This window comes from Peromyscus maniculatus, chromosome 3 (genome assembly GCF_049852395.1).
Source record: "Peromyscus maniculatus bairdii isolate BWxNUB_F1_BW_parent chromosome 3, HU_Pman_BW_mat_3.1, whole genome shotgun sequence".
Taxonomy (NCBI): Eukaryota; Metazoa; Chordata; class Mammalia; order Rodentia; family Cricetidae; genus Peromyscus; species Peromyscus maniculatus.
The window spans coordinates 147,262,212-147,282,383 of record NC_134854.1 but is presented as its reverse complement, the minus strand read 5'-3'; the positions used below and the strand labels follow the sequence as shown (position 1 = coordinate 147,282,383).

At 50.4% G+C, this 20,172-nt stretch overlaps 1 protein-coding gene across 3 annotated transcripts; it reads right to left on the bottom strand.

Moving 5' to 3' along the window:
* Nucleotides 1–5,234: 5,234 nt before the first annotated feature.
* Lpar5 (lysophosphatidic acid receptor 5) lies at nucleotides 5,235–18,670 on the bottom strand. Of its 3 annotated transcripts, none has more exons than XM_076567976.1 (2): nucleotides 18,438–18,670; nucleotides 5,235–7,534 (listed from the first exon to the last, which is right to left on the bottom strand). In XM_076567976.1, exon 2 carries the CDS (start codon nucleotides 7,357–7,359, stop codon nucleotides 6,202–6,204), a length of 1,158 nt encoding a protein of 385 aa, XP_076424091.1. In that variant the 5' UTR covers nucleotides 7,360–7,534; nucleotides 18,438–18,670; the 3' UTR covers nucleotides 5,235–6,201. The 3 variants fall into 3 exon arrangements, with proteins under 3 accessions (XP_076424091.1, XP_006992146.1, XP_076424092.1); XM_006992084.4 differs by lacking the exon at nucleotides 18,438–18,670 and adding an exon at nucleotides 15,172–15,477; XM_076567977.1 differs by lacking the exon at nucleotides 18,438–18,670 and adding an exon at nucleotides 7,599–7,817 and having other exon boundaries at nucleotides 5,235–7,279.
* Nucleotides 18,671–20,172: the final 1,502 nt, after the last annotated feature.

The window sequence follows — 20,172 nt, the reverse complement described above, 5'->3', positions numbered from 1 at the left end:
GACAATGAGGCAGATTCAGGGTGGGACAGGACAGCAGAAGAGCTAGGTGGCTTCTGTGAGGAGGGGGGGAGAGGTAACCAAGGATGGCTGTGTGGCATATCTTCCTGGGCGAAGCAACACACCCCAGATAAAGAGCCCAGGATAGAACTAAGTGTGGAGACCACCCAAGTCCACCTTGGTGAACCACTGGGTTTTGGATGAGGGGTCGCTTACAGGAGCAGAACCGACCCAAAGACGGCGGCATCACCAAAGCCACCCCAGCATGGTGACAGCTCCCAAAGCTGGGAACCTGGAGCCCACTGCACAGCCTGCAGGCCGCTCAGCAGGCTGGACGGTGTCCCTTCAAGTGACTCGGTGGGTCTAAACCCCCTCCAGCAGCTCAGCTGACTTCTCCTTCTTTCAGGTAGCTGCCTTAGCTCGGTCCGGGGGGTCTTTAGAGCTCCGTTCCATTCGGTCCTTCTCAGCTTTTGTGGCTTACTCTGACAGGGAGAGGCCTAGTGAGTCTGGTCAGCTTTTAGGACTTCCTGAAACTATTTTGTGTTGTTTACTTTCCTGCTTCAGGAGCTTCCCTGCAAGGCGGGACGTTTCAGTCCCAGAGAAAACTGTTACACCCAAGATAGAATAGAGGTAAGTATTATGGGCTGGCAAGGCCTTAGGTAGCCGAAGAAAAGTGGCTGGGAATGGTACTGCTGCATGTGACTGAACCGGGTGCTAAGTTTCCTAAGGCTGGAGGAAAGTCAGGGTTTGGGAAACAGAGACTGAGCTGAGCCACTTCCTACTCCTGTGACCTTTAGATCTCAGATACTCCAGTGTTTAGACCTCTGCGAAATGGGGCTAGTCATATTCATAACTCAGAAGCCACTGTACTAATTAAATAAGATGAGGCTCCCTAAAAAAGCATGGTGGAGCCGGGCAGTGGTGGTGCACGTCTTTAATCCCAGCACTTGGGAGGCAGAGACAGGAGGATCTCTGTGAGTTCGAGGCCAGCCTGGTCTACAGAGTGAGTTCCAGGACAGCCAGGGCTACACAGAGAAACCTTGTCTTGAAAAAAGAAAAGCACGGTGGAGCACATGTGATCTTAACACTTCAGAAACTGAGACAGGAGGAGCCAAGAGCTCAAAGACAGCCTGGGATACAGAGCAAAAGCCTGTCTCAAACCAGCAAGCCGGATGTGTGGTGGTGAGCATCTCTAATCCCAGCTCTCATGACTCAGAGGCAGGAGCTCTGTGAGTTTGAGGCCAGCCTGGTCACATAGTGAGTACCAGGAGAGCCAGCGCTAAGTAGAGAGACCCTGTCTCAAAGAGAGAGAGAGAGAGAATTATAAACATTATACTGAAATCCTGGTGCACAGAAAATTTATTTGCTTATATATTTATTGAGAGATAGGGCCTTTTCTGTCTTTCGTTTGTTTTTCAAGACAAGATTTTTCTGTGTAGCCCTGGCTGTCCTGGAACTCTGTAGACCAGGCTGGCCTCAAACTCAGAGATCACCGGCCTCTGCTTCCCGAGTGCTGGGATTAAAGTCCTGGGCACCACCGATGGCTTGGGTCTTGTCTTATTGTCCAGGCTGACCCTGAGTTCTGAATGCTCCTGCCATAGGTGGCAGAGTAGTTTGGAACGGCAGGTGTCTGCCGTCACAGTACTTCAGCCGTCAGAAAAAGAGCTCCTTCTGTGGAGAGGGAGCAGGACTCTCTTATCTCAACCCCTTAATGCTTTCTTTTTTCCACACTGGAGGTGGAACCCAAGTCTTGGCACATGCTTGGCAAAAACTGTCCGCATCCCCGTTTATTTTGAGACAGTATCACTCAGTTGCCCAGGCTGGCCTTGAACATAAAATCCTCCTGGCCCAGCCTCCAGAGTAGTCCACATCTGGCGATTGCTCTTATTTTTGCCTAAGATTTTTCTCCTTCTTCTCCTTGGAACGCTCCTTGGTGTTAAATGGGGCAGGCCCAGAGCACAGGTGCAGGGGGTGCAGGGTGAGGGTGGGGTGGGGGACGGGGGTTGGGGCACTAATGACAGAGATCTGGGCTTTCGTAAATCTCCACAGCCTGTTACTTGTAGGGTGCTGTTCCTTCCCGATGCCTACAATACCTTTTTGTTTTGTTTTGAGGCAAGGTTTCTCTGTGTTAACAGTCCTGACTGTCCTGGAACTTGCTTTGTAGACCAGGCTGGCCTTGAACTCATGGAGATCCACCTGCCTCTGCCTCCAGGTGCTGGACTGGGATTAAAGGCATGGGCCACAACCCACTGGCTACAAGGCCTCATTTATCTAGTCTTGCCTCTGTTCTTGAGGTGGTGAAATGTCTGGAAACAGTTCTGGGTTCTGACACCCTAGTTCAGGCTGGAGACAACCTGCTTTTATCTACTTCTTCTGCGGCCTGAGTCTACTTCTCCTCACTGCAGCCCTTGATCTCTTCTTTAGACCTCCCTACCCGATTCCCCACAGTTCTGTCCTACAAGTATGTCTGTGAGCACACCTCACGGGGCAGCTCTCAGGGGCTCCCCTAAGGTAACTGCCAGTGCCGTCTCTACTCCCCTTTATCTTCGTCTTACATTATAGTTCTTGTCACCCAGTGGTCTCCACTAGATAGTCAGGCCCTTGACAAGATCTGATGGTTCATTTAACGAGTCTTTATTGAGTACTTTCTCTGTGCCAGGCGCTGTTCTAGATGCCAGTAAATACATCAGTGAACCAAGCAAACAAAAGTCCTTGTTCCCCCGCCAAGGAGCTTACATTCTACCTAGGGAGATGGCGGAAGATAGATAATACATACAACGATTAGAATAAATAAGTTGTATGGTCTGTTAGGTGATACATGCTGTTTTAATTACTCTGGAATCCGCTCAATCCCTGAATATAAAAGCACTTTTCAATGTATTTGTAGTGCTGGAGAGCACACCTAGCAACTTGCAAATGCTGGCCTCAAACCCATGATTCTCCAGCCTCAGTATCCACAGGGCTGGGGTTATAGGCATGCACACATCAGACCCCTCAAGGTACTTTTTTTTTTTCTTTTTTGAGAAGAGGGTCTCACTACATAGTTCTGGCTGGCCTGACTATGTAGACCTCTCTGGCCTTGAACTCACAGAGATCTGTCTGCCTCTGCCACCTGAGCACTGGAACTAGAGGCCTAGGCCCCCACAGCTCAGCTGGGAACTTTTTCTTTGAGACAGTCTTATGCATCCCAGAACTCAATATGTAGCTGAGAGCAACCTAGAACTCCTCATCTTCCTGCCTCTACTTCCTTCCTTCCTCCCTCCCTCCCTCCCTTCCTCTCTCTCTCTTTCTTTCTTTCATACAGGGTCTCTATATAGCCCTGGCTGTCTGGAACGCTCTATGTAGACGAGGCTGGCCTGAAACTCACAGAGAACTGCCTGGCTCTGCTGCTACAGTGCTGGGTTAAAGGGGTGTGCCACCAGGTCTCCACTCCTTGGGCACTGGAATTACCAGCATACAACAACCAGGCCAGGTTTATGTGGTGCTGAGTTTCAAACCCAGGGCTTTGCACATTCAAGGCAAGCACTCTACCAATTGAGCTACATCCACCCCTTCACCCCTACAACTTTCGAAGGTCCTGTTGAGCTGTTTGTGGAGCGCAATGTCCTGAGATTCAGCCAAAGAGGGTTGATGCCGCTCCTGCTATCCTGTCAGGAAGAGCACAGACCCTGGGTCCTGAGGAGCTGGGGACAGATGCTGACCGCAGGCCTTCTGTAGAGCGAGCAGCTGGTGGTAAGGGGCTGGTGGGCATCCCACTTCCATCCGCCGCGGAGGAAGTGAGGGCAGTTCCCTGGTTTGGCCACCAGGGGTCACTTTACCACTGTAAATCAGCAATCGAAGCCCTCCTAAAGACACAAAAGGCCCAAATCTTAACTGAAACCCAAGTGCTTGGGAAATCTGTATTGGGAGACACAGGGACATAATGCTTCTAGGACACGTACATGACAGTTCTCAATGTCAGCGTCTTAAATGTCACAGCACCAGCTCTGCAAACCCTCCCAGCAACCCAGCCGCTGCCTGGGGAAGGAGGGAAGAACACCATTTTGCTGGCCTCCCGCTTGCTACGGAGAGCTACGGACAGGCACTTCCTAACCTGCCATCTCCCTTACGTCCTGTGCAGTCTTCTCCTGGCAAACACTGCTGCCTTTCCTTCCCCAGAAATGCTCCCCCTGGCCCTGAGTATTGGTGTGTCTGGCTTCGTCCCCGACCCCCAACCCCGACTCCCCACCTCCAGGCTGCTGCGCTGGTAAAGCCCAAGGTAATGTTACAGTAGGTGTACAGTTCCAGCCTGTCCTCCAGCAAGTCCTGAGCCGTAGGAACCACAATTAGCAATTAGCTGATCAATGCCCTCATCCCAGAGTCATACAAATATTGTCCTAGGGGAAGTTAGACGTGAACTCTAATACTCCAGAGCAAGTGATCTCAAAGTGTGATCCAGAGACCAGCTCTCTGAGGAAGTCCTCGAGGCCAAAGCTATATTCATAATACTAACATGTCCCTTGTCAGTTTCACAATCATTCTCTCACCAGCATATAGGGAAGCTTCCAGAAGTTTCCTGAAATGTGATGACATCACTGCTCTCAGTGAAATGCAGTGTGTGCCTCTGTATCTCCATGTTTCAGAAACATATTAGCCTTGATTTATAACATGGCGAGCATCACGAGACCAAAGAAAGAACAAAAGCTCTTCAGGTCCCTCAGTTTGGATAAAGGGATCAGAGACCAAACAGTTTGAGCATTGATGCTTGGTGGCAAAAATGTTAGGGGTCAGAGAGGAAGAGGGGAGTGAGAGAAGAGAAGAGGAGGTGTGAGGAGAGGGGAGGGGAGATGAAGAGGTAGGGAAGAGGAGAGGGGAGGGAGGGGACAGGGAGGAGGACCAGGAGGACAGAGCGGGTATGGAGTGAATGAGTGAGGAGAGGGAGGAGCAGAGTGTTGGCTATGTAGAGAGAGTCTTTCTCAGAAAATACAAATTCTGTAAGATATTGATGGCAGCTGGGCATGGTGCGCATGCTTCTAATCCCAGTCTTAGGAAGTGCGGAAACAGGATCAAGAGTTCAAAGCCAAGCCCGGCGGCGGCGGTGGTGCATGTCTTTAATCCAAGGATGCAGAGGCAGGCAGATTTCTGTGAATTCTTCCAGGCGGGATAGCAATGCTACACAAAGAAACCCTGTCTCGAAAAACCAAAATAAAAAAAAAAAAAAAAAAAAAAAAAAAAAAAGTTTAAGGCCAAAGCTGATCTTAGCGGTGTACACATTTAATCCAGTCCTTAGGAGAAAGAGGCAGGCAGATCTCTGTGAGTTCGAGGCTAGCCTGATCTACAGAGCAAGTTCCAGGACAGCCAGGGCTACACAGAGAAACCCTGTCTCCAAAACAAAACAAAACAAAAAAACAACACACACACACACACACACACAAAAAAAAAAAAAATTAAACAAAAAAGAGTTCAAGGCCAGTCTGTAGAAGGGGTGGGAGTGGGGAGGAGGAGATGGGAGGGGAGAGGGAGGAAGGGAGACACAGAATGGAAGAGGCCCAGAGAGTGATAGAAGGACAAAGGACGACCAGAAAAGACCCAAGAACTAGGGTTTTCTGGGGACTCAACACACAGCTCTGCCCTTCCCCATCCTCCTCATACTGGGTGTCAAGCGTATCACATAAACCTTTGTATCATGCCTCCAGCTGCGCAGGGAGGGCAAGCGGAAGCGAGGGCTGGTGGCCTGGCGGCCATGGCCCTCAAGTCAGGACGGAAGGCTGCACCGGTGGGGCTGGGGGGTGGAGTTGAGTGGCAATGTGGTGGCCCAGCATGCACAGGCAGCGGGTTCCAGGTTCTGAGTTTTGCTTGGTTTTTGAAGATGACAGATGACCTTCTGTGTAGTTGATTCACCAAGGTCAGGGAATCTTCAGTTCTCCGACTGATGACCTAAATCCGGGAGAGCCATCTTCTGTTCCACCTACCAGCTCTCAGCCACGGGCATGCTCACTCCATGGCTTCCTACATACTGGAGCAGGGTCCTCTGCATCAAAGCCGGAGCCCATGGCTCTCACCAGCAGCACACTCCCTCTCCTCTACCCCTGCTTACACGCTTGCTTTCTTCTGCACACCGGGACTGGAGTGCCTTCAAAGTCCAAGTTCCCAGCCCCCCTCCCTCAAATGGACACCCTAAGCCTTTGAGGGTGGCGCAAGCCTACACTAGGACACTGTGTCCTTTCAGAGGGCTGAATCCTGGGGGCCCTGGATGACCGGTGTTCCCAGATTGGCGGGCTGGAGTAGACCCTGACTGGTGGCATCCAGCCCAGTGTTTTGGGTGCTTTCTGAGGGTGGTTCGGTGAGCACCCCTCTCGCCCCGTTGGTAGCCAAAGGCCTGGTATGGAGCGGGGTGCCCAGGTTGCGGAGGGTGTTTCGGAAACCCTCAGCACTGAAGTAGTACACCAGCGGATCCAGCACGCAGTTGGCGCCGGCCAGCAGCACCATTACCATCAGCACACCGCGCACCTGATCGCGGGCCTGAAGGCTGGATTCCACCAGGTCGGCTCGCAGCAGCCCATACACGGCCAGCGTGGCGTTGTAGGGCACGAAGCACAGCAGGAAGATGACGAGATTGATCAGCAGGAGGCGCACGGTCTTCTGTCGCCGCTGGCTCTGGGTGGCGTCGGGCCTCGCCAACGTCCAGAAGACCCGGCCCGACGAATAGACGACAGCGGCCAAGGGCAGCAGAAAGCCCAGCGTCTCGGCCAGCAGTAGGAGCGGCAGCAGCCCGCCCTTCCACAGCTCATCGCTGAAGCTCTCGAAGCACAGGCTCACGGTGATGTTCTCGTGCCTGCAGGTGGACGGGCTGTGCACGCGGACGGCGGGCACGGCGAACAGCAGGATGAGCGCCCAGACGCCCAGGCAGAGCCGCCGCGCCACGCGGGGCCGCCGCAGGTGGCGCAGTCGCAGCGGGTGCACGATGGCCGCGTAGCGGTCCACGTTGATGAGCATCAGAAAGATACAGCTGCCGTACATGTTCATCTGGAAGATGGCGCCCGACATCTGGCATAGGAAGTCCGGGAAGGGCCAGTGGTGCCGTGCGTAGTAGGAGAGGCGCAGGGGCAGTGACAGGGTGAAGAGCAGATCGCTGGCTGCCAGGTTGCACATGTACACGCTCACCACCGAGTTCACACGCAGCACACGCACAAAGACCCAGAGAGCCAGAGCATTGAGAGGGAGACCAGTGGCCAAGACCAGGCTGTAGACCACCATATGCAGACGATGTGTACCCCGATAGTCACGGCACTGGGGCACAGAGCTGTTGGTAGAAGAGGCGTTGGCTGAAGAATTGGCAAACATCGTGTCCAAGTGGGAAGAGAAACTAGGCTGAGGCATCATGGGGAATACTGAGGTCCGTGCATGGCGCTCACCTCCAGGGTGGTAGCCTGGTGGCTATACAGAGTCTGTCCCAAAGCAAGCAGAGGCAAGACATGGGAGTGTGGTCTATGACCTCAGGGGCAGATGATTGGCCAAGGCTGGACGCCTTTGGGGCCACAGCTTCAGCTGTGGAGACCTGGAATTGGAAGGCAAACCAAAAGTAAAGTTACTCGAGACAGAACCGTAGTCTAAATGCTTACCTAACCTGACTGGTCTCTTTTCTCAGCCTCAAGGTTCTTCACTCCATCTTTCCCCATCCTTCAGCCAGACTGGCTTTTTCTAGCTCCTCTCTATCATCCAGCGCCATGCCCAGCTCCTGCAGTCATGGATTCCAGGCAGGCTATGCGTGAGTGCTGGCTTTGTCACTTGCCTAGCTTTGTGACCTCAGAGAAGTCATTCTCTCTGAATTTCGCTTTCCTTATCTGGGTACATGTGAAGGAGTTTGGCCTCTACTTCAAGACACTGTTTGGACGTTAAGTAAGATTAAAATGCTTCATTTGCAGTTCTCAGTTCCGCCTCCCTTCCTTCCCTTAAATGCTTACTGGATCCTTAGAAGGTTCCAGCAAGTTCCAGCAATGCACAAAACAAAGGCCTTTTCCCACCCACCTACTTCACGTTCCATTAGAGGAAAACCAACAAACCACACAAATAGGTCTGACTAGTGGGGAGAAGGGCTATGGAGCCAGGGCTGGTGCCCTATTATCTAAGGAATAAAGTTCAGACTCTCAAGTCCAGAGCAAAATCCCAGTCCTGTTCATCATAGTCACCTTTTCCCTTGTGGGCTGGGTTTGGTCAGAGAGACCCAGCTGGATTCAGCTTGACTGACCCAGCCCTCCATTTCTTCATCTGTAAAATGGGAAGAAGAGGGTACTGGTGTACTCCAAGGCAGTTGCCATCAGCCTTGGCCAAAGGCACATTAAGAGCACTTTAAGCAATTTCTTCAGAAAGGTGGGGGATGGTTGCCCTAAGGCTGTGGTTCTCAACCTTCCTAATGCTGCAGCCCTTTAATACAGGTTCCTCATGTTGTGGTGACCTCCACACACACAACCATAAAATGATTTCATTGCTACTTCATAACTGAAATTTTGCTACCGTTATGAATCATAATGTAAATATCTGATATGCAGGATATGATATACTACCCACAAAGGGGTCATAACCCACAAACTGAGAACCGCTGCCTCAAGGGCTGAGCTTCCCCAGGTACTTCTTGTGTGGGCCCTCCTTACTAAGCCATGGTACACTCCTGCAAGAGAACCCATTGGTGTACCAAGGACAGCCAAGAGGTAGAAAACGGACAAGGTAGGGTCTTAGGACCTCGCCTTCCTCACGTGCAAGAGGTCACAGGAGTCACCTCTCAATCCCTGCCTCATACACAATTGTGTGTGTGTGTGTGTGTGTGTGTGTGTGTGTGTGTGTGTGTAGCTTAGGCTGGCATTGACCTTGCTGTGTAGTTGAGGCCAGCCTTGAACTCCTGAACCTCTTGCCCCAACTTTCCAAGTGCTAGGACTATAGGTGTGTGCCACCATCCTTAGCTCCATTTTAACTTTTTAATTTTTATTTTGCTTTTCTCTCTAGAGACACGATCTGACCATGCTGCCCAGGCTGGCCGGCCTGAGTTCCAGGGCTGAAGATCTCTCTGCCTCAGCTGGGCATGATGCAGATGTCTCTCTCTGCAACCGGCTCTAACAGCATTTTATTTATTTTCATTTTAAAAGAGATTTTATTTTAAAATACTTATCTTTAAATTTTATGTTTATGAGTGTTTTGCCTGAATGTATGGATGTGCATCATGTGTGTGACTGGTGCCTTTGGAGACTAGAAGAAGACATTAGCCTCCCTAGACCTGGAGTAACAGGTAGTGAGCAGCCATGTGGGTGGTGGTAGCTGAACTACAGTCCTCTGCAAGAGTGACAGATGCCTTTAACCTCTAGCCATCTCTCTGTTTTGTTTTGTTTTGTTTCAAATACAGTGTTTCCCTGTGTAGTTCTGGCTATCCTGGAACAGAATCCTCTGTGTAACCCTATCTGGTCTGGAACTCACTGTGTAGACCAGGTTGGCCTCGAACTCACAGAGATCCTCCTGCCTCTGCCTCCCGAGTGCTTCTCAGTGTACACCACCTCGCTCTCCAGGTCCTTGTTATTATTGTTTTAAGTGTATGTGTGTGTGTGTGTGTGTGTGTGTGTGTGTGTGTGTGTGTGTATGTGTGTGTGTGTGTATGTGTGTGTGTGTGTGTGTGTTGTGTGTGTGTGCATTCAGTGCAGTGACGGAGGAGGCCAGAATCCAGAATCTCCTGGAGCTGGAGTTACAGACAGTTGTGAGACACTGACATGGGTTCTGGGAATTGAACCCAGGTCCTCTGGAAGAGCAGCCAGTGCTCTTAACCTCTGAGCCGTCTCTCCAGCCCCAAGGTCCAGCATTTCAATAAATAAATTAGCTTACGGCACTAAGTTGTAAGCCTGACTATATCAAATTTATGGGGGCTTTTTTTTGTTCTCTCTCCAGCATCTCAAAATTTGTCAGAAGCATAGTAAAAAAGTTAAAAGGGAATAAATATTTCCTCCATAAAATACCAATTTCAATAATGAAAATACAGTCAGCCCTCCATGTGTGGGTTCCGTGCATACAATATATGTTCGAGTAACCTCAGAGAAAATAAATGTTTTTAAAAATATGCATCTGGGCCAGGTGGTAGTGGTGCATGCTTTTAATCCCAGCACTCGGGAGGCAGAGGCAGGTGGATCTCTGTGAGTTCAGGGCCACCCTGGTCTACAGAGTGAGTTCCAGGAAAGGTGCAAAGCTATACAGAGAAACCATGTCTCAGAAAACTTTTTTAAAAAAAAAGAAAGAAAGAAAGAAAGAAAGAAAGAAAGAAAGAAAGAAAGAAAGAAAGAAAGAAAGAAAGAAAGAAAAAGAAAAAAGAAAAACCTAAATAAACAAACAAATAAATAAATAAATAAATGCATCTGGCCAGGCATGGTGGCACACTTGGTAGACCAATGCAGGATCTCTGTGAGTTCAAGGGCAGCCTCGTCTACATAGCAGGTTCCAGACCAGTTCAGACTATACAGCCAGATCTGTCTTTTTTTTTTTTTTTTTTTCAAATGGGTCTAAACTGGGGCTTGGTAGTAGATGTCTGTAGTCCCAGCACTGAAAAGGCTAAACCAGGCAGGCGGTGGTGGCACACGCCTTTAATCCCAGCACTTGGGAGGCAGAGCCAGGTGGATCTCTGTGAGTTCGAGGCCAGCCTGGTCTACAGAGCAAGTTCCAGGAAAGGCGAAAAGCAACACAGTGAAACCCTGTCTCGGAAAAAAAAAAAAAAAAAAAAGCTAAACCGGGGACCAGAGAAATGGCTCCGTGGTTAAGAGCACTGGCCACTCTCACAGAGGATGTGGGTTGCCAGCACCCACATGATGGGATTACAACTCCAGTTTCAGGGGCTCCAATGCTCTCTTCTGAGGTCCGTGGATATCAAGCACACACATGGTACACATATATACATGCAAGCCAAACACTCACACATGACATAAAATGAATAAATCTAAAAATATTTTTAAAGGAATTTGAAGCCAGCTTGGGCTGCAGTGTGTAAGGCCCTGGAGAGAGAGGGAGGGAAAGAGATTGCTGCATCTGAGCCAGGCTTGGTGACCCTGTCTGTAAACACAGCACTTGAGGGGCAGAGGCCAGCCTGGGCTACATGAGACGCTGTCTCAATAAAAGGCCAGGTGTGGAGCCTCATACTTGTAATCCCAGCATTTAGGAAGATTGTCAAGAAGATTGCCTAGGTTACAGAGTGAGGCTTTGTCTCAGAAGCAAAGCCAACCGAACAGATTTCATCTAGCTGCTTGGGATGCTGAGGCAGGATTATCACTTGAACACAGGAGGTTAAAAACAACTGTGGAAACACAGCAGGACCCCATCACAGAAAAAAATATAGATTTTCCCCCTTGTCAGTTTTCCCTCAAAAACTACAGTATGGAAGCAGTTACAAGGTCTAGCATGGTGGTAATCTCAGGAAGCTGAGGCAGGAAGATCCCAAGTTCAAGGCCACCTTGGGCTATAGAAGAAGACCCTATATCAATGAGTTCAAGGCCAGCCTGGTCTACACAGCAAATTTCAGGATAGCCAGAGCTACATGAAGAGATTCTGTCTAAAACAAAACAACAAACACAAACCTTTTTAAAAAAGTATTTGCTGCTTTTCAAGAGGATCTGGGTTCGAGTCCCAGCACCCACATGCAGCTCACAACTGTTTGTTAACTCCAGTTTCAAGGTATCTAATGCCTCTCTGGCTTCCATGGGCAGTGCACACATGTGGTACACAGTCACACATGCAGGCAAAACATCCATACACATAAAATAAAAATAAATCTTAAAAAAATTTTTAAAGTAGGGTGTGGGGCACAGGCCTGTAATTCCAGAGGCTGAGGCTGTATAATAGGCTGGGCTCATATAGGGAAATATAATAGGCTTATATAATATGTAATATATAGGATTATATAGGGAAATATAATAGGCTTATATAATATGTAATATATAGGATTATATAGGGAACCCCTTTTCAAAACACAAATTCAGGAGGGCTCAGTGTCTGCGTGCGTGTGTTCATGCGCATCCACACATACAAAGAGAAAATGGAATAAAAACAACAAAATCTATTTACATTATATTGCATGGGTTATAAGCAACCTAGAGATAGACAGTCTGGGGGGAGAAGGGGAGGACACAGGGTCTCAGGTGACCTAGACTGTTCCAAAACTGAGTAGCCAAGGGTGGCCTTGAATTCCTGCTCCTCCAGCATCTATCTCCCAAGTGCTGGGGTTACGGGAAGGACGTTCCTGACCTGGGCTTGGAGACAGACAGGACAATGTGTGTATGATCTACTCCTCCACAAACGCTGGCATCTGAAGGGGTCGGAGATGCTGGGATCCCACAGATACTGATACTAGTTACCAAAGCAGATGTCACCCCTCACCCTGTGTCCTCTGCCAGCGAGTTCTGCACGTGCCCTGTGCCTTCAGGCCTCTGCTTGGCAGCTGCGTGTCTTCAACCTGAAATGTCCTTCCTCTCATTCGCTACCTGATGAACCCGGTCATTTTACTCAAGGCTGTTTGACCCCCTTCCTGTCTCTGTCTTCCTCAGCAGGGCAGCTGTGGCTTAGCGCCTTCCATGTGTTACCCAGGATCTGAGCAGCACAGACACGGACACCTCAGCTCTTCCTACATGTATGGTGACGGCCAGTTCTTATCCCCTCGCCTTAGCTTGTGAGCTCTGAGGAGCAGGGGCTTCATTCCTCTTTGTCACCTCAGCACCAATACAGGCGGAGTGGGAAGGCGGCAGTCACCCCACCCCAGCCAGGCTACACCATGTAGTCTCTAACCCTCCCCACAGTTCTTTCTTTTTTCTTTCTCTTCTGGTTTTTCAAGTCAGGGTTTCTCTGTGTAGCCCTGGCTGTCCTGGAACTCATTGTGTAGACCAGGCTAGCCTTGAACTCAGAGATCCTCCTACCTCTGCCTCCCAAGTGCTGGGATCAAAGGCGTGCGCCACTGCCGGGCTCTCCCCACAGTTCTTTCTTTGAGGTAGGTGTTTGTCCTCGTTGTTATAGGAAAGAGAACAAAAGCACAATGCTGGTCTCTGACGAGAGGAGGCACAACCCAAATCTCGGACCGCCCAGCTCCAAAGTCCAAGCTGCCCACTGCGGCTCCCAGCAGGAGTGAATAGAGGGTTTGTGAATGGGTTCTGGCTGCAGAGAGTACCTGGTCTTTTCTAATTGCCCATATGAAATCTATGCCCATGGGTAACATTTCATTTCCTCATTTGTCCAATTGACTTTCATTTCAATAACCCACTTCCTCTTCAATCCTCTCAGCACACTGGTAGCATACAGCCATCTCTCTCCCACACACAGATCTGCCTCGTCACAATTTTCCCTGAAGTACTTAAGCACTTAAGCAAAGAGTAGTGTACATTCCTGAAGTCCCAGCTACTCAGGGGGCTGAGACAGGAGGAACTCAGGAGTGAGGGCCAACCTGAGCCAAAAGGGACACCTGCTCTCCAAAAGAAAAAAGCCATTTGGCTTGCTACTTTTAAATGCTTTTAACCCTCCTGCTGTCTTTGTGCATTTATCCTTTCCCCCAACTAGATGGATGGTAAAGCCCCAGGGTGAGGACCACATTCTTAGACACACACTTCAGCCCTGCACCTAGGTCCCCTGAGTGAGTCTCTTTGGCCACTTGGAAGGAAAATGGTTTCCATCCAGCAAATTATTAGCTTACTCTTAGTGCGACAGTAACTGCCTGACCATTACCACGCTTCTGCCCTGCTCTTCACTGACTCCCAGGACACCAGGTCTTGCATTACAGTTTCAGGAAGGGGGCTGGGGAGAAGGCGGGTGAGAGCAGGTACCCATCTTGCAGAGGACCGGGGTTCACTTCCTAACACTCCTGTCACAATGCGGAACTCCAGCTCCAGGGGCTGCAACACCTCTCCTCTCAGACACATGTATATACATTATTTTACAAATTAATGGGGCTGGAGAGATGGCTGAGTGGTTAAGAGCACTGGCTGCTCTTCCAAGGGATCAGGGTTCAATTCCTAGCACCCGCATGGCAGCTAAAATTGCCTAAAACTCCAGTTCCAGGGGTTCTAACACACTCACACAGACATACATGTAGGTAAAACACCAGTGCACCCAAAATAAAATTAAATCACTAAAAAAAAAATTAATAAAAATAAAAAAAATTTAAAAATTCAGTAACAATTTATAAGCAAAACAGCAAGAACCATCTTTAACCAAAACCTTACAGGAAGAACATTCTAGATACTGAGTGCAGGGATGCGTTCTTTTCCAAGAATGTCAAGTCTTTCTGCTAAAACAAGTTTCAAAGTTTAAGTAAATCAGAATTCGAAAGACTATTTGAGCTGCTCCTTAAAGGGAAATGGTGATGGTCTCATTACCCCATTCCAAAGAGAAGTTCTCGGGTTTCTTTACCGTGAAAAAGCTACCTCTTTCTAGTAGAGAGGAAGGCCAAGCTGCCAAGGTCCCTGCCTGGCCCCTTACCCCACTCCGCTCCTTCACTGAGCCCTCGCCAGGCTCCTGGCTCAGGAGCTGTATGGGCCCAGTGCCGGGCCAGATGGTAAAGACGGGAAAAACTGCCAAAGAGGAGGCAAACAGGAAATGGAAACAGGGATGTAGGTGTGGGGGAGAGATAACACAGACCCTCTCCCCAATTCTGCCTGAAGAGGCCAGGCTTGGGGGGAGATGGAAAAAAAATGGACGTAGCCGCTACCTCCAAAAAGAAGGAACAGTGGAGTTTCATTTCACCAGCGAGGAGGAGGGCCGTGGAGGCTTACACAGCTTGGTAACATGGACACTCACTGATGTCACATAAGCACATCATGACACACATTTTCATACACAGACACACGGAGGCATGCATACATTAGCATACAAATCAGTGTCTGTGTACATGCTGTTACATTTGCAGAGCCACGTGGGCCAGAGAAGAAAGAGAAGCCCTGTCCCCTGCCTTAGGGAAAATCTTAAACAGATGCACAGAGAGCCAGGTTCCTCCGTGAGCACATGCTCATCCAGATGTATGCAGAAATACCTCAGCCCACAGGCATGGAGAGCCGAAGAAACCACGATCCACATAGAGGAACCAGAGGCACGACGCTTTCCACCCTCACCCTGCTCAAATCAGAGCTGGCCAGTTGCTCAAGGTGTCTCTGCCTTTGGGAGCCCGTGCGCGCATCTGGGGCCCACGTTCCTTACCTCCTCAGGACCTCTGGAACCTGTCCCATTGCCCTCTGAGCTGGGCTGGGTGCTGCTCTTAGCTGAGATAAGGGATAGGGGCAGGGCTATTTTCTGCCACGGGCAGGAAGTAAGAACCCAGAGACAAGTGAGCAGGAGGCTAGCTCATGATTGCGGCTCCACGCGGCTCCCCACGCTCTGCCCAAGGGGGCCATCCTCCCCAGCATGCAGTCAACGATGCGGAAGATCGCTGCAGGCAGCAGACTCCACTGTGAAGACAGGAAGAGGCTGCCCACCACTGTCTCTGTGTTCCCCCACCTTGCCTCTCTCACGCCTCGGCTCCTCGACTCCCATCACCAATTCACATCTTTCTGCCTTCTCCACAGGGCCAAAATCCAGGTCTTTGTGCCCACGATTACCTCTGGGATAGCCTCAGGTCATTTCTCGGCCAAAACACGGGAAATAGCATTCCTCTTTCTAAGTGGCCAGTTAGACACTTCCTCTCTGCTTCTCTTTGAGGTGGGGTTGGGGTGGGAGGCAGCAGGTGCCTCTCTCCCCTGACAGATTTGGGTGCAAGAGTGACCTCATATCCCTTCACTAAGCTCCCCACGGAGCCCCTGGGCATGCTGAGAACTCTAGCTTAGAGTGTTAGTTCTGCCCCAGTCTCAGGTGTGCAGGTATACACCTGTGATGCCAGTACTTGGGAGGCAGAAAGCCGGAACATGAGCACAAGTCCCAGGCCTGGTCTACATGGCCAGGTCAGAGCAGGCAAGGAAACTCTGTCCACCGGGGTGTGCAACTTTTAGGAAGATCACCCCAAGTCCCAGGCCTGGTCTACATGGCCAGGTCAGACCAGGCAAGGAAACTCTGTCCACTGGGGTGTGCACACTTTTCTACACGGTGAGTTCAGGGCAGCAGAATTACACGGTAAGACTTGCTCTCAAAACAAAGCTAAACTCAAAGGTGTCTTCCAGCCCTTCCTGGGCACAGGCTAATCCTGCCAGTCAGCTTCTCCTGAGACCGAGGGCCAGGGAAAAGATGAGAAGGGCTGTGGTTTGGGGAGTTCAAGGTGAGGTCACCCAGCCTAGAAGGAGATAGAGTCTGGGGTCACCAGAAAGAGAGAAGAGGCCTCCTGTGGCCCAGGTCACAGAGATACCATCCCTTGACTTCAGGCTCAGGGGTCCTGCCTCGTCCTCAGGGTCCTGTCTTCTCATTGCCCAAGGCTGCCCAGCTTGTCCTCTCTCCACCAAAGCCCTTCCAACATCATCCTCGTCGTCATCATCATCATCATCAACAGCCTCAGTCTCCCTCCCTGGCACAGCGCACTCCCTCCCTGCCCGTGTCCAGCTCTCCTCAGTGGGTTCCCCTTCCTCAACCCTTTCCTCCTTCCTCCTTGAGATAGACCTCACAACATATCTCTGGCTGACTTGGAATTCATGACAATTCTCCTGCTTCAGGCTCCAGAGTGTGGGGAATATGACCATCCTTCACAATGTTTTTCTGGGAAAAACAGAAGTCAAAGGTGGCCCAGAGCTCAGTAATTCATGTCCCTGATGTGTGGATGACAGCTTATCCGCCTCTCCCTCTACCCGACCTTCCAAAGCTAGAAAAACAGGAAAGAAAGTCCCAACCCCCCAAAAGTCACTGCCATAGGCTCAGCCCCACGCTGACCTGTGCCCGGTGTGTGTTTTACCCTCGCTTCAGGCCCGACAGGTCCTGCCTCTTCTGAACAACCTCCTGGAGCCTTTTAGGCTGGCTGACCTTACTCTGAACTTCCATTATACCACTGGCCTCAGAGGCCCACACCCTTTGTTTTTGATGCTGGGGATGAACCCAGGGCCTTGTGCACACGAGGCCAGCGCTTTGCTTCCCAGCTACACCGATATTCCCATCAACTCTCCCCTCTTCTGTTGTCTCCTCCTTGGCGTATAATTATTATTTTATTTATTATTAGTAGTAATTATTATTATTATTTTGTTATTATGACCTTGGACATAAAAGGTCTCTGTGTCAGTGGGGTGCATACTGGGAGGAGTAGGGCGGGGAGAGCTGGTGGCTTCAGCCAGCACAGACTGAGCTGGCCTCTAGTGTCTCTGGTTGTTTGGGAGGTGAGGTTCACTGTCACATTCCTTGCCTCCATTTCCCCCAGGGCTATGACTTCAGTTTACCATAAATGAAGCGTTCTGGAAGTACGAGTCTGTGAGTCCCTTTCTTGTCACTGAGCCCCCAAAACCATAGGCAGTAGGCAGGCAGTGGCCTGCACACAAGTATGGCAAAGGTCCCAGGCAGCCTTCCACAGGTTCCCCCACATGCGCAATGGCTCGTCCCCCGACCCCCTTTATGCTACTCATGAGCCGTATTCTGTCACAGCCTTGGGGACAGAGAGACCGCACAGCCCAACACCCTTCTATTACAGCATCCCAGGCAGGGGTGGCGCTTCCTCAAGACCCACTGAAATATAACTGGGATGGCTGGGGTAGCTCAGTGGCAGAAAGACTTCCAGCATTCACAGGCTCTGGGCTTAATCTCTGGCACAGCAAAAACTAAATTCAGTAGATCTGAGCATCGCGGCACACTCATGTAGTTCCAACTAGCGGGAAAGCTCATAGGATGGGGGTCATTTGAGGTTAGGAGTTGAAACCCATCCTAGAAAGCATGAGATTTCATCCCCCAAAGGGCCAGGAGCCTGGGGATGTAGCTCAGGCGGCGGAGTGCTTGCCTAGTCTGCTCTGGGTTCAACCACCAGCACATGCAGAAATCTGGTGTGGTGGTCCATGGCTGTAATCCCGGAACTCCAGAGGGAGAGGGAGAGGGATCAGGCCATACTTAACTTATACTCATCCCATCCCCAGCACCAAATAACCAAACAAAGCACACCTCGGTGGCCAGAGAGGGCTATCTTTCCCAATCAGCTCGTTAGCCAACTTTTATCAGTTCGGCTCAGTGTCTTCCAGGTTAGGACCTGGCCCTGCAGGTGAGTGGATGTGAGGGGAGCAGATCTCAGAGCTCTCCTGAGAGAGCTCAGGCTCAGCATGAGAGCAGGAGCCTAAAGCTTTAGAGGAAGACCCTAAGGTGGCCCACAGTGGGGCTTCAGACCTTCGGGTGTGCCAGGCATGTTGGCTGCCTCTTCAGGCTCCCTAAGGAAAGATCTCTCCCCAGGGGGCAGCCCTGTTTTCCTTTTCACTTTATCCAAAAGCGTTCCCGGGAGCCTATGGCCCACCCATACTCTCCATCCTCACCAGTGTCCTGAATTTCTGGCGGCAGCCCCACACGTCACACCCCCATACCTGTGCTCTGTGGCTCTTCCTCTGCCGCTGCCCCAAGACGGCTTCCGCTGACACTCTGGGCTGGGCTGAGCTGGGCTGGTAGGACCTGCTCCTGGGCGGGCCTGACACACCCACCTCACGGATCTCAGTACATCCCTCCCAGCCCTGTGCACTCAACCAGCTCCACCGAGTCAATGAGGGGCAAAGCCTTGACCACAGGTCCCTTCACAAACAGGTCCGAGAAGCAAGTCCCAAGATCTGATGAAAGCCCAGCCCCAACTCTAGTCACTCAGCTCCCCAACTATGGCTCACAGACGGGCAGTTTCCGGGGGAACTCTAGGTGACACACCTACCCATGGATGCCTGATGACTAACCGCCCCCCCCCCCCCTGCTGCTCTCACCTGTCTCCTCCCTGCCCGTCCTTCTTCCTCTCTTGGGCCAGCTAGGTGGTTTAGTTCATGTGGCCCGTGGTTGTATCTTCCCCTGCCTGGGGCTCATGGGCATGCCAAGTGCTCTCCCTCCCTGCCAGCACACACCCAGTTCCTCCATCAAAGCGGTGGCCTGTCTGGATGCTTCCTCCTCTCCCTCTGTCTCAGGCGGGGAACTCCTGGAGGCAGGGAGCCTATGGTGGTTCCTGTCTGCATTTTGGAGCACAGCCCTTCACTACATAAGCAGACAGGGATTTTTTTTTTTCTCTCTTTATTTGGAGGTAGCTGGAAAAGGTATTATGGTTAAATGAGTTTGGCGGACACTAGGCGAAACGCAGCATTAGCATTCTGCTGAATGGTAAGCCACGGGTTGATTGCTCCAGCTGGTTGAGGGCGCATTATACTAATTGTATTTTTTCCTTCCTGAGGAGTGAATCTAGAATCTCATCTGCATGTTAGCAGGTGCTCTTCCACTAAACCACACCCAGATCTGCTATTTGGGGCATGTTTCAACTTTCTGTTTTCTTTTTTTGAGACAGGTTTCATTATGTATCTCTGACTAGCTTAGAATTCACTATGTAGACCAGGCTAGCCTTGAACTCACAGAGATCCTCCTGCCTCTGCTTCCTGAGTGCTGGTGTTAAAGGTGTACACCACATGACTGGCAATCTTTTGATTTTTTTTTTTCTAAAGAAATTTGATGCTACAGAAAACCACACTGATGACAATGCAAAGATTGATTGATGCTGGTGAGCCCAGCCCCAAAGGATACAGCTACAATACACCTCCTGCATCTAAGGTTCAGGGAACATCTGGAAGAGGGGCAGAAAGACTGTAGGAACCAGAGGAACAGGAAGTCCAATGTGAGAGTGTGTCTCCTAGAAATGACAGGGAAACTTCACCTGTGGCACCTCAGCAATTATGGCTGCCTAAACAAGATCTGAACAATAACAACACCGAGGGAACGCCCACCAGGAGCACCACCTCTAGTCAAAGAACTGCTGGCCCCTGAGGACCGCTGGGAGAGGAAGAATTAGTCTTTCCCAGGGATGAGCCCCTTAATTACTTAACCAATACCAAACAGTCAGCCCCGAAACTATAACTATATACACACAAGCAACCGAAAGGGACTCAGCAGATTGTGTGTGTGTGTGTGTGTGTGTGTGTGTGTGTGTGTGTGTGTATGTGTGTGTGACAATAAAGTCAAGGAAAAAAGCTATTAATTTGAGAGGGAGTGAGGAGAGAACATGGGAGGAATTGGAGAGAGGAACAGGAAGGGGAAAGATTAAGTAATTACATTTTAATTAAAATAAAAAATACATTTAAA